We start from the raw sequence: 14,016 nt of genomic DNA on the forward strand, positions 1-14,016 counted from the left end.
TTTTTTAATATTCCCCTGTCTTTTCTACCTTCCCTTGCCCCTTCCCTTTTCTCTTTTGTTTTTCTTTTGTCTTCAGCCTATTCTGCAAACTTGGAGTTCTTGTCAGGCATAGGATTTCACTATTTGGTAAGGAGACCCTTGAAAAAATACAAGCATGGCCATCACTTGGTTTTCTTTGCCGTTTTTGCACTGTGTTGTGTGCTGCTATGTTGCATGGATGCATGTTTGCATGGCTGCATGCATGGTCGTTGCAGGCCAAGATAAGGTCCTCGAGGTTGTTCATGAATAGCATCATGTATGGTGAAATTGAGGACTCTATCTTTTTTACACTAGTCCAAAGCATAACTGAAAATAAAAAGGCTATTATTAAAGAGCAAATGAATGGAAATGGCAGGCTGTGCCATATTTTATCTCAGGGGTAAAAACAAAACAAAGCCAGGCCCTTGGATTTGTGTTTGGTTACCTCTGATAGATTAACGGATGAGCTGTTATAAATCAGAATTTTAAACTGCACTTATGTTTTTTAATGCTCTTGACTACAGATTTGCATGTCTTCTGCATTCCAAACATTGGAACGTCATAGTCAAGACACTGAAGCCAAGGAGCTTCGGAGCTTCACTTGGCAAGAGTGGCTTTTCTAGCACCACTCACTCCAGAGTCAGTTTCTGTTTGTTTCTGAGAATTCACCTAGCTGGAGTCCATGTTCCAGAGCACCTGCTTCCGGACAGCCATGCAGGGTGGGCACTCACTTTCCGCGGATTTTCCCTGCCGTGGGGCTTTAGAATCTCTAGTGGCTGGTGGAATTTGTGTTTCACACTTTCCTGCATCTGATTTTATAAACTGCCAAAGAAAATGTGAGCCCTTTGCTCTCTAGGTTTTGAGACAGTTTTGGGGTAATTTTAGTAATGAAACATTGAATGTATTGCTAGAAGTATTATAAGTTCAATTCTATTTACAGGAAAAGCTAAGGATTAAAAAAATTAAGTCATTTCTACAAAGTCACAGTTAAACTGAGGAATGGGTGTGTATATGTGTATGTGTGTGTGTATATTTATACATATATACATATATGCACAAATAAGTTCTTCACATTACATTTTTTGAGAAATAATAGTTTCTGGATATAGTAGGTTATTGCTATATTTGGTTTCTAGTATTGTATCCAATATTTGATGCTCTTAAATATAGTAATGAAAATTTGTATTTCATTAAAATTGCCTGAGTTTTTAACATTAATATTTCAGTTATTTAAAAATCAATGAGGCAGTTATCTTTAGAATAATTTCTAGTTCACTGACTTTTGTTTCACTTCTCTTCAACAGAGAAAGATTTTCATGGGCTTATTCAGGCAGGATTTTCATATACTCTTTAACCTTCTCAGAATAACAATGGATTCAAATATTCTCCATTTGTCTGCAGCAAGTACTAGCTAATTATACATATCAGCTGCCCTTTTGCGGTCTTATTAATGAGCCTAGTAATATTTTCTTTGGTGCTATTTCTAATTTCCTGCTTATTGTATAGTCTTCTTTTCCTGTTATACCTCACTATAACTTCCTTTAAAATTTTTTTTTGAGATATTCCATACATGAAGTACAAAATCCTAAGAACATCTTGGCGAGGTGTGGTGGCTTATGCTTGTATCCCAGCACTTTGGGATGTTGTGGTGAGAGAAGCACTTGAGGACAGGAGTTCAAGACCAGCTGGGGCAACATAGTGAGACCTTCCCTCTACAAAAAGGAGAAAAAAAATTAATTAGCCAGGTGCAGTGGCACACGCCTGTAGTCTTGGCTACACAGGACATTGAGATGGAAGGATCACTGAGTCCAGGAATTTGAGGCAGCAGTGAGTCATGATCATACCATTGTACTCTATTCTAGGAAACAGAGCAAAACCCTGTCTCTAATACAAACAAATAAAAACAACTTGATGAAAATGTATATGCTTATACAACCATTTCATCATGGCTCAGGCCAAGACATAGAACGTTTCCAACATGCCCAGGAGCCTCCCTTGTGCCATTTTTCAAATTATAACCATCTCCAAAGGAACTATATGTAGACTCTGTTCTATGGATTCATTTTAGCTTTTCTTGAAATTCCGTTTTTGTTAAATATATCATTTAATTTTGATCACTGAAGATAAATGTGTAATACACTTTGTCATGCTTGTTAGGGGTGAAAAACTAGACCTTAACATTAATTCCTTCCCCATGTGGTCCTAGTATTTCAATTAGACATTGTGGTTTCATCCCTTAGCCTTTTAATACTATTATTTTTATTTTTAAGGGGAAATTATTGGATGTGTTTTTTTACATCTCAAAGTGTATTTTTACACATTTTTGTTTTATTAAAGTGTATGTTATTATTTCAAATTTGCTTTGATATTTGCCTATAAAAATATAAATTTCAAGAAGACTTTATTAATCAAACATACTCTAGTACAGACTTGCCAAACTATTAGAATCTTTAGGTCTTTTTTTGTGTTTTTTGAGATGAAGTTTCGCTCTTGTTGCCCACCAAGCTGGAGTGCAGTGGTGCGATCTCAGCTCACTGCAGCCTCTGCCTCTGGGTTCAATCGATTCTCCTGCCTCAACCTCCCGAGTAGCTGGGATTACAGGCGCACAGTGCCACACACGGCTAATTTTTTGTATTTTTCATAGAAACGGGGTTTCACCATGTTGCCTAGGCTGGTCTCAAACTCCTGACCTCAGGTGATCTGTCCACCTCGGCTTCCCAAAGTGCTGGGATTACAGGTGTGAGCCACCATGCCCAGTCAAATCTTTAAGACTTAAGCATTTAAGCTTCACATATTATGGGTATTGGTATAGTATTTAAACTTCACATATTATGGGTTGTAGATGCTAATATGACATCCTAGAGAGAATAGCAGGCTTGGAATCAGAAAACCTTGCTGTAAGTCCTATTTTTCTAACTTAACGAGCTGAATGATTTGCACAAGGGACTTAAATTCTCCGAACCTGCATTTTTTCCATTGTTAAAGTGGGCTAAAATACCTAATAAACTTAGAGATCGATTTTGTGTGAAATAATTCATGTTAAAGTGCCATGTAAAGTGTAACCTTATAGTTTCACATATAAGGTGTTTCTAGTATTATTATAATTATTAGATTTTGTTAATTTATCTAAAGCTTATTATACTTTATTGACATAAATTACATACTAAACTAGGAGACTTGGCCACTTAAAATACACACACAGGGCCAGGTGCAGTGGCTCACGCCTGGAATCTCAGCACTTTGGGAAGCCAAAGTGGACAGATCACTTGAGCTCAGGAGTTCAAGACCAGCCTGGGTAACATGGTGAGACCCCATCTCAACTAAGAATACAAAAAATTAGCCATGCGTGGTGGTACACACCTTTGGTCCCAGCTACTCAGGAGGCTGGGGTGGGAGGATCACTTGAGCCTGGGGGGCAGAGGTTGCAGTGAGCCAACATTGCATACCACACACACAAAAATACACACAGTAAAGCCTTTAAAATCCACCCATTTCCAGAATGAATCGGAAGTGTTATAGCCCAACTATTTACTTTTTGATTTATCGGCTATGCCAATGTGGATTTTTCCAAACAGAGAGATCCAGTAGCATATATGCAGTACTTGTTTGTATATGGTCATATTAATCTATTTTTTTTCACTCTACCTTTATCATTTTCTTGCATTCTGGCAGGAAATACATTGATTATCAATAGGATTACAAGTGTGAGCCACCACGCAAGCCGAATCTTTAAGTCTTAAGCATTTAAGCTTCACATATTCCCAGTACTATCTTGTGTTTCCTGTACTATCTTGATTTAAATATTTTTTCATGACCTAAACCTAAGAGTAAATTAAGACAGAATTGAAAGTTGACGTTAACAAGAAAATACTTGAGTTTTGTGATGATCAGTGAAGGTAAGGATGTAGAAAGATACATATTAACCTTAAATATGTCAGAAACTGGAGACAAGACAGGAGCATTAAAATAAATGAAAAGACAAAATACTTGTTCTGGTGGTAGTAATTGGGTGAGCAGAGTTTGATGGGTAATGAAATATTTATTCTAGGTTGGCTGCCATATTGTAATTATATCTCCAAACCTCACCTGTGGTTGAAATATTTTTCTGACATATGAAATGAGGATTCTCAAAACTTGGGCTTTTATATTTTTTGTTTATCTGTTATCTACTTTGAAATATTTCTTCTACATTGAGGGACACTATTCAGGAATTAAGATAATAGTGTTTTTATGCCTCATCTATTATTTTTGAGGCATTTGAACGATTTTATTTTATGTTTAAAAAGTTAAGGTTTTTAAAAAGGAAGACAAGCCATATTACCCACAGAATTCTGAAGAATCAATGAGAATAATTTATGGAATGAAAAAGAAAGAAAATAGCATCTTGTTTAAATCTAGACTTCCCTGTTTGAATTCTGAAATGCTTGGTAGTGATTGTAAGTTGCTGCACATAACGAATTTTGGAAATCCAGGTAGGACATAAATAGGACATAGGCAGGTTGACAAGTGATATCCTTATCATTGGCCATTTTCAAGGACCCAATGTTGACTAAAGAAATAGTGCTTTTATTCCCAGAGTTTCCCCTGACTTTTGCTACCTAGAAATTCTGATTACTATTTTCAAGGCAGTTAGAGGATACATCAGCCCTTCTATTACAGTCTGTTAGAATCTTTCAATCATTTTTAGAGGAAGTAGCATCTGATAGCTAACAGTCCAACAGTAATAGTGAGGGTGGCACAGGCAGTGCTTATCAGCACTCCTTAACGGCTTTCTTTTTACCTGTGAAAATAAATCGAATGCCTTAATGATACTCATCTTATACATTCATTCAATAAACATGTATTGTATGTCTGCCATGTGAAAGGCATTCACTCAAGATGTGAGGATAGGAAAATGAAGATTTATTTCTCTTTCCACTCCGGAACCCAGACAAAATGCAAACATCTTTCACTTGTACTATTGCAGGAGCATACTGACCATTCTCTCTGAGTCCCCTCCTGCCTCTCTCAACTGTGTTCCACGATGATCTTATCGAATCTTCTCAAAACATGCTTCTCTGATCACACTCCTGCATATCCAGTGGCTTCCCATGCCTTTAGGATAGAAAGCACATTTCTTAACCTAGCCACGTTAGTGTTTCACCCTCCATTCCCCATGGGCCACTCCATCCTCATGTCCCAGCCTAGTCTCTCCTGCTCCCTATGCTTCTTCAGCTTCCTTGGCCTTCTCTCTGCCTCTTGAATGTGTTAGATTCCTTTCTGCCCAGGGTTTTTGCACATGCTGTAATTATCGCCTGACTAAAGGACCCTCACACATAACACTCATATCCTCAGTCCTTCACACTCATAACCAACTATCCATCCTTCAAACTTCAATCCAAATATTACTCTCTCAGGAAAGGCTTCCCTGACCTCCCTGGTAATACTCCCTTCTCCTGCTGTTACAACAGCCTCTGGTGCTGTGTACTTTTCCTCCATATCACTGATGGTGTGCTTACTGGATTAACGTCTCACTCGCAAAAACTCTCAGCTCTGTGAGATCTTACTGTTGCATTCTCAGTGCCTGGCACGGAGTCTGGCACACAGTGGATATTTTATGAAAATATGATGAATGAAGAATGAATAAGCCAACCAAATCTGGCCTTCAAGAAGCCTACAGTCTAATAGAGAAGATAGATAAGTATGCAGACACTTATTATGAGATAAGTGCTAAGAACTTGGAAATTTTCTTACATTCACAGATAACACAGCTTTCTTTGTTTATTTTGCCTAAGAGATTACTAAGAAAAATGTGGTACCTAATTATCCTATAATTGGTGAGAATCATGTTTTGTTTTTGTTTTTTTCTCTTATTCCTTAAGAGGTCCATGGAAGTACTTAGGCCACTTGCAGTGAAAAGAAAATAACACATAATTAATGACCCTTAAAATAATAAGATCGGCCGGGCATGGTGGCTCAAGCCTGTAATCCCAGCACTTTGGGAGGCTGAGACAGGCGGATCACGAGGTCAGGAGATCGAGACCATCCTGGCTAACATGGTGAAACCCCGTCTCTACTAAAAAATACAAAAAAGTAGCTGGGCGAGGTGGCGGGTGCCTGTAGTCCCAGCTACTCGGGAGGCTGAGGCAGGAGAGTGGCGTAAACCCAGGAGGCAGAGCTTGCAGTGAGCTGAGATCTGGCCACTGCACTCCAGCTAGGGTGACAGAGCGAGACTCCGTCTCAAAAATAATAATAATAATAATAATAAGATCATGAAACTCAACCAACAATGATCCTTTCAGGTCCAGGAACTATTTGAAAAGGCTGGCACAAAATATTTATCACTTATAGGCCAGTTTATTTCCGGTTTTCTGGTGCCTTTGTAACATCCTTGTGAGACATTGAATGACCTGGACACTCCTCAGAGTTAGTGGAGAATTTCTGAATTAATGACATAGGTACATCTGGAAATACCTGATGTTATTACAAAAAGCCAGCATTTTGTAATACAATGAGCATAGTATTGCAGCACTTCTGGGTTGACCTAGAACCCGGTATATAACATCATTAATGCAACTCCAATATTAGCTACAGGAGTATTAATCAAGATAAATATTATTATGTGTTTAACATGAAGCAGTAGCTGTTGTTAAAATATTCAGTTTTTTTCTAGGTGAGTATGCCTACTTATACCAGTGCCTAAATCTTAATGTTATGTTTGGGAGAGTTTTAAAAGTAGATACTAAGTAAAGTAATACAATGGATTCTATCAACTCATATTTCTCCCTAATCAATAAATTTGTGAATTAAGTTCATGTTGATACTTCTAATATCTCTCCCAAAAAACACTGATGTATTTGTATGATGATTGCTGTCTTATCTCAGAAGTTATTATATTAGAAAATTAATATGTTTGTATTATCTCTCACAAGGCTCAGATTGTACTTGTGTTTGGGTAGGACACATATAATAAAAGAAAAATTACTTAAAGTACTCAGAATCGCTGGGGATAGAAGCCTATTTGAGGATTCAGTGTGCCATTAAGTTGAGAATGTACTAGTCCAGGCATGCACAATCTGTCACTATTTTCTTATCCTTGTTATTTGTAACTGGAGGATCATTGAGATGTTTCTCTAATTTAAAAATTCTGTAGGACTATGACAATATGCATGGCAAGAACAACGATTCCCTAGATTTAACTTATTATATATACCGTAAACAATCCTACTTTTTGGAGAAGTAAGTTCAGAAATATTGGAATTAGATGCCTATAATGAAAGCAATAAAGTATACATAGTATTAGAGCAACATAGTATTAGAGCGATACAGATAATTCCTTCAATTGAACATAGCACGATAGGATAATTTCCTGGCTTTGAAAAATGAGTAGACTATGTAGTTATTCAAAATGTGTCCTCAGTTTGACTGAAACTCCTCACCAAATTAGGGAACCAATAATTTTACTCTGTTAAATATCACAGACTTTAGAAATAACAAAGTCATTGACACTCTTCAGTTTCTCTCTATTCCCTCATAATTGTGAGAGAAATTTTTAAGTTCTGGCATAGTGGTAGTTCACATTATTAATAAAGTTCTGCCAAGATTGATCATTTCTTCAGATAAAAGAGTGCAATATTAGAAAAGTAGAGAAAAATTAAAAGTAGAATGACTGCTATCACTGTTTCCAGAAGAGAGAGAAGTCAACATTCTCTGAATTCTCAGTTTATCAGATTATAAGACAGAACTGCCATATATGTCAAATTTAACACTGAGAATTCCTGAGTTATAGAAACTTTAGTTAAAAAAGTAATGTGGGATTAATATGCAAAAATTATTTATGTTTATATTATGTAATTTGTTGTTTTTATTTTTTAGAAAGTCGTATATGAGAGTTGTCATAATGTTTTTTAAAACCCAGTGTTGTCTGTATTGTTATTAGACTCAGGTGTAAGTTGTTATTTTAATTATGTACTTTTTATGTTTACGTACACCTTGATGCACTGATATAAATACACAGTCTTAAGGACAAACAGGCAATCTATCAGTGTTTTCCTAAGTGCTTAGAGGTGATGAGAGGTGTGTATCTGAGGACAAGGGAAATAGCTGGGTCCTTGGAATACTGTGGGTTGAAAACTATCAATCTTTTGGTTTTTACACCATCCAGAGCAATGAAGCAATTATGTAAACTTAAGTACATAAAAGTCCTGTTGCCACCTTAAAGTTTTATCATCTTAGGAAACTCTACTGGCCCTTCCTGTTCTTCCTAATACTGTGATTGACATTTCTGATTATGGTGATCTGGATAGCTTTAAGAAGGACAATATTTAAGTCGTTATTTTATTGAAAAGCCTTACCACATGCTTTACCTCTTGAAGACTAATCATTATTTTAGGCTTCTTACACATGCTAATGGGATTGACACTTTTGCCTGGTCTACAAATTAAAATATTGAAGATTCTACTTTTTCTGCATTCTTAGAGTCCCTTTCCCATTTTTCACATAGAGGTATTTCTATTTAAAGTTGTACTGCATCTAAAAGGGGCCTACCAAAATGTAAAAATGTGTGGAGTTTATAGTTTATTCCTTTAGCAATCATAGAAATTTCATATTCCCAACACACAGTTTCAGTCAACCCACAGAATTTGTCTGGCTACTGGTGCTGTTTCCTATTCTTCTTACGTCCCAAAGCCTGTCCACAAATATCTTAAGGCCCTGCTGTATGTCACACACTATTCTAGGTGCAGAGAGCAAAGCAAACAAAAATCCCAGCCTCTCAAGCTTATATTAATAGAAGTTTAAAATAGCCCCGGCCACCCCTCATGGGAAAGGGCACAGGAAAACTCAGTACCAAGTACAAACACTGCCAATCTATAATGAGAGGCAGCAGATTGGAAGGGACAGACAACTGAGTGTTTTAGGAAAAGTGAAGGACCTGCCTCTCTGATTTGAGGCTGATTAATAGTGGCATAGGACCCATACACATTGCACTGGATCTCTTCTTCCTCATGGCCTTCTCTTTCCCATTGTCTATACTGCATCTTTCTTGTCTTCTCTGCCTCCAAACACTGGAGGCCCTGGGCCTTTTTTCTTCTATACTTATATTCATGCTGGCTAGTTTCATTTAGACCCATGACGTTTAGAATTAAATGTATGTTTACAATGCCCAAGTGGTTAGCTCTGGCTTAGATCTCTTACCTGCACTGAAGACTTTTTTTTTTTTTTTAATCACTTGCCTATTCTACATCTTTACCTGAATTACTAATAGGCCCATCACACTTAATATGCGCAAAGCAAGGGTCAGGACCGCCCCTGCCCCACCCATCCCTTTCCTCCCACAGTCTGCTTCTTCCTGTGCATACCATTCAATGGTGCCACCTTTCACCCAGTTACTTAGGCAGAAAACCTTAGAGTTATCCTTGACTGCTTTCCTGCTCACCTCACATTCAAACCATAAGTAAATCCATCAAATATGTATTCTCAAGTTCTTCACCACTGATATCCTATTCTGAATTCGCCATCATCAGTGAACTGATTCCGTTCCTGCAGTAGGTCCCTAATTGTCTTCCACTCTTGCTCTTCCAGAATTTCCCACATAGGGAATTCTTTGAAAATATGAATCATATCATATCCCATCCTGCTCAGAACCTAAGAATGTCTTCCTACTGCACTGAAAATCCAAGGGCTCGCTTTAACGAAGCTCTAGAACCTGACATCTCCCCACCTCTCCACCTCATACTCTGCTTCTTTCCTCTCGTCCTGACCACCTTAGCCACTTGACCCTCCTTGCTTGGGACACCAGGTTCATTTTTTGCCTCAGAGCCTTTGCATGTGCTCTTCCCTGTACCTGGGTCTCCTTCTCAGATACATGGATGGTTTGTTTCTTCATGTCATTCCAACCTCTGCTCAAATGCTGCCTCCAGGAAGGACTCATGACCTCTCTCCCTGTTATTCTACCCAGTTTCTGATATTTTATATATATATGGAACAAATATATATATATATATATGGAACAAAATATATATAAATGGAACAAATATATAATGCAACAAATATATATATTTGGAATATATATTTGTAACAAATATGTAATAAATATTTTTTTTTTTTTTTGCTGACTGATTCATTATCTATATCCCCCTTTAAAATGCTAGTACCACGAGGACTATTTTGTTTATTGCTGGAAATATCTTTAACTGTGGCCTGCTATTATCTTATATGCTGATATTTTGCTAAATATTTTTTTTTTTTTTTGCTGACTGATTCATTATCTATATCCCCCTTTAAAATGCTAGTACCACGAGGACTATTTTGTTTATTGCTGGAAATTTGAGAGTGCCTGGTTTTAGTCTTTATTTGTTAAATGAATTAATCATCAAAAGAATACATCTAAGGGTTCCAGGAGAAGCCCCAGAGCTGGCATCTGCCAATGGACAGGGAAATAACAAATCCTACCAAAATGAGCAGAAGCTCATTTTGTCTTCATTATTACCAGGAATTCTGAGACTTGAAGAACAAGATGGGGGAATATTTTTATAAAAACTCAGAATCTCAGTAATAAATAGCTTATTTTTTCTTTTCTTATTTGTATCATATCACTAAACTGGTTTGCCCATGTTCTAATACAATTGTTAATTTCATTGTGTACTTAAGTCATTCATTTTAGGTTACTTTTTTGTAAAAATAATATAACATATACCAGTATTACAAAAACTTACATTCAAATAATATTTGTCAATCTCAACACCCAGGAGATGATTGTGTGTGTGTGTGTGTGTAAAATGAAGAACTGATCATGTCAAACTGTATTGTAAGTGGTCAAATTATTTTGTTACCTTGAATTCATCATTTTATTTGCTTTCTATATCACCATTACAAAGAAAAGTATATGTAATGCTTTTATCACTCACATTTCTGTACTTCCTGGTAAAATATGCCAATCAAAATGAGTGAATTTTATATTACTTTCAAGAGGAGTTACTACCATCTCAAAATCTCATAGGAGTATTATTTAACTTCTTTAGCCTCTGATTTTTTTTTTTTTTTACATGATGGTTTGGTGCTTTTTGGTTTTTGGCAAAGACCAATAACATTCAAGGAAATTAATTTACCTTCATGCAATTGAATTCAGGCAAATTAATTCATCTTAATGCAGTGGAATAAAATAAGAAAGCAGAAATACTTGGTGCAATTAAAATGGAATTAAAATTTTTAAACTTTAAGCCCACCTCATTTCATAAAGGATATGAGCTGACTTTAAAAGTTTGTAACCAATAAGACTGAAAAATCCAATGAGATGGGAGGGAGGGGGGTTATTGAAAACCTCGGTTAAAACTCTTTTAGCCTGGTGCAATGCTTTTGAATGCTTCTTGGGCATGTCAGCTATTTGATGAGACATGCTTTATTGCTTTTCTACTTACATTTGCATAACCACTTTTAAGCAGAAAAACTGCATGACTTCAAACTTGATTATTACAAAATCTTTTAAATTAAGTTATTGCTATTGAGTTGTGTCATTGACTAATCTTTCTAGCACAAATATTGGTAGAAAAGAAGAACATTGAGAAATTCTCAGGGCAATTTATACGGCATTTTGTTTCCTCTTCAGGCAACGATGCAACCTCAATTGTCAACTGTCTTCATATTTTGGGTCAGACTTTGGATGCAAGGTAAATGGATACATTTTTACTTAAATAAATTACTATAATAATGATACATGTATATATTTAAGAATGTTAAGAAGGACCCAGAGTCTTGATTTTATTCTTTGGATTTGTAATGAAGTCTTTCGTGTAGGTGAAAAGAAAAACTTTTCGAAATTAATACAATGGCGGCTTATTTTTATGATCATATATAGATTATTATTTAATCTCAAGTAATTTCTGTAGCGGCTAGGACCCTAAAGGAGGGTTGAATTGGTAATGTAGCATGCAGGAAAAGTGGTAATCTGACAGTTCTGGAGACCTTATTAGCTTCCAGGCATGATATTTGTGCTTAACATTCATAATAACATTTGGCTTTTTAGGAAACAGAGTTTTATTCTCATTTTACAGATGAATAAAGTGATGTTTAAGATTGCATACTAAGTGTGTAGGTAGACGAATTCCCATCTGTGTGCTTTCTACTCTGCCCTGTCAACTTGACCAGAAATCTAGCATGTTGACCAAATACAAAATCAGTTTATTTAGCGTGATTGATTCAGCCTTTAAGCCATACATTTAGTTTATATCTAGGATAAATCTAAATAAAAGTTTATAAATGTCTCGTAAAGAGAACATTCCACAGTACTCTTTGATTATCCATTCTTGTGTTTAAGATTTCCTTTAAGATCTTTTCTATAATAAATGCAAAAAGGAGACACCATTACAGACCCTCACTTCCTACTAGAAATAGTGGCGTTAGGATATGAAGTTCAGCCTTCAGCGGCTTCTTTAGAAAAGACTTGATTGCTACACCATAAAACACAAACATTCTGTATCATTTGTTGAGTTGGTTTAGCTGGCATGAAATGTTTTTCTTTTCCTACCCATTGCCTCAGGAAACATTCCGTTTTGTTGGATTTGGGATTAACTATACTCACTCAGAAACTGTGTTTTGTTAAATTGGAGGCTATTAATGACAAGTATACAGCATTAAGCACAGACTTTTGCAGCAAGGTTTTCATAAATTGACTATGAAGGTATTTGGAAAAGATAATTTACAGAGCAGTGTTGCTGTAACTTCAAGTATATTGAAAACACTTGTTTTAGACTTGATTTTAAAAGTTAGTTACCAGGTGGGTAGAGTAATGGAGAAACAAACATCACAGGAGAACCACATTTCATTTGTATTTCATTTGTTCCTGTTGGAAGATACGAGTCCTCCCTTATTTACTTTCTAGGACAGTGATGAAGACTGGCCTGGAGAGTGTTAAAAGTGCACTGAGAGCTTTTCTGGACAATGCCGCAGAGGATCTGGAGAAGACCATGGAAAACCTCAAGCAGGGCCAGTTCACTCACACCCGAAACCAGCCCAAGGGGGTTACTCAGATTATCAATTACACCACAGTGGCTCTGCTTCCAATGCTGTCATCATTATTTGAACATATTGGCCAGCATCAGTTTGGGGAAGACCTAATATGTATGTAAATTTATATCTTGGAGCTTTTTAAAAAAATCAAAATACCCTCTAGTACAATCAAAAACAGTAATAACCACATCTGGATTACTAAAACACTGTTTCCATGTTAAAATGCCTTTTTTATTGCAAAACGTTATAGGTTGACGTTTGAGCGATAGACAGCATTCTTACAGAAATAGATCTCTGAATTACATGCACCCACAGAGAAGACCAGTAAGGTACTGGTTATAGAAAATAACTTCCACATGGTTGAAGTAAAGTTTCCAAATGATCACTATTTCCACATTTTGCCTCTTTTCACGTAAATGTTTTAATGCAGTTGGACCATATAACATGCAACATTAAATGTTTTCAAATTATTTCTGAGTCAATGCAGATTGTTTCTCCAAGCTTGGCAACAGAGTAATGTGAAGACTGTCTAAGTAATTGACAAAGTCTGTGTTTAAATAATTGCTCTTTTAAAATGTCTCAGTATCCTCTGTTTAGAGGTTTCTGACAGTTTTTAGGGAAGTTTTAATCTTCTGTTTGGGGCTGGCATTCGGTAGTTAATAAAAATATACACAGAATGCCCGAGATTATGTGGAAAAAATAGCACATGAGCTGCTTCAACACCCCACTGTCCTGCTCAGGACATGAGCCTTTGTTGAGCAGCATCACCAATTCAGACTCATGCATTGTACATTCCTCAGTTGATGGGCAAATCTCTGCAAAAACTGCTGTTACTTAGTGGATGCCACAACTACCAGTGGCAGAATGTTTATTTTAAATTTTGTTTTAAGAAAGCATGCTTAGTCTGGGCACAGTGGCTCATGCCTGTATTCCCAGCACTTTGGGAGGCTGAGGTGGGTGGATCACCTGAGGTCAGGAGTTCGAGACCAGCCTGGCCAATATGGCAAAACCCTG

General features: G+C 36.6%; 1 protein-coding gene across 1 annotated transcript in view; it reads left to right on the top strand.

Annotated features, from left to right (window-relative positions):
* RYR2 (ryanodine receptor 2 (cardiac)) overlaps positions 1-14,016 on the top strand; it is a 592,347-nt gene that overhangs the window by 442,205 nt on the left and 136,126 nt on the right. The window contains exons 65-67 of the mRNA XM_011935762.1: positions 77-126; positions 11,603-11,663; positions 12,875-13,113. Of these exons, the coding sequence (XP_011791152.1) occupies positions 77-126; positions 11,603-11,663; positions 12,875-13,113 (350 nt within the window). The remainder of the gene's footprint in view (positions 1-76; positions 127-11,602; positions 11,664-12,874; positions 13,114-14,016) is intronic.

This window comes from Colobus angolensis, unplaced genomic scaffold, assembly GCF_000951035.1.
Source record: "Colobus angolensis palliatus isolate OR3802 unplaced genomic scaffold, Cang.pa_1.0 Scaffold148, whole genome shotgun sequence".
Classification (NCBI taxonomy): domain Eukaryota; kingdom Metazoa; phylum Chordata; class Mammalia; order Primates; family Cercopithecidae; genus Colobus; species Colobus angolensis.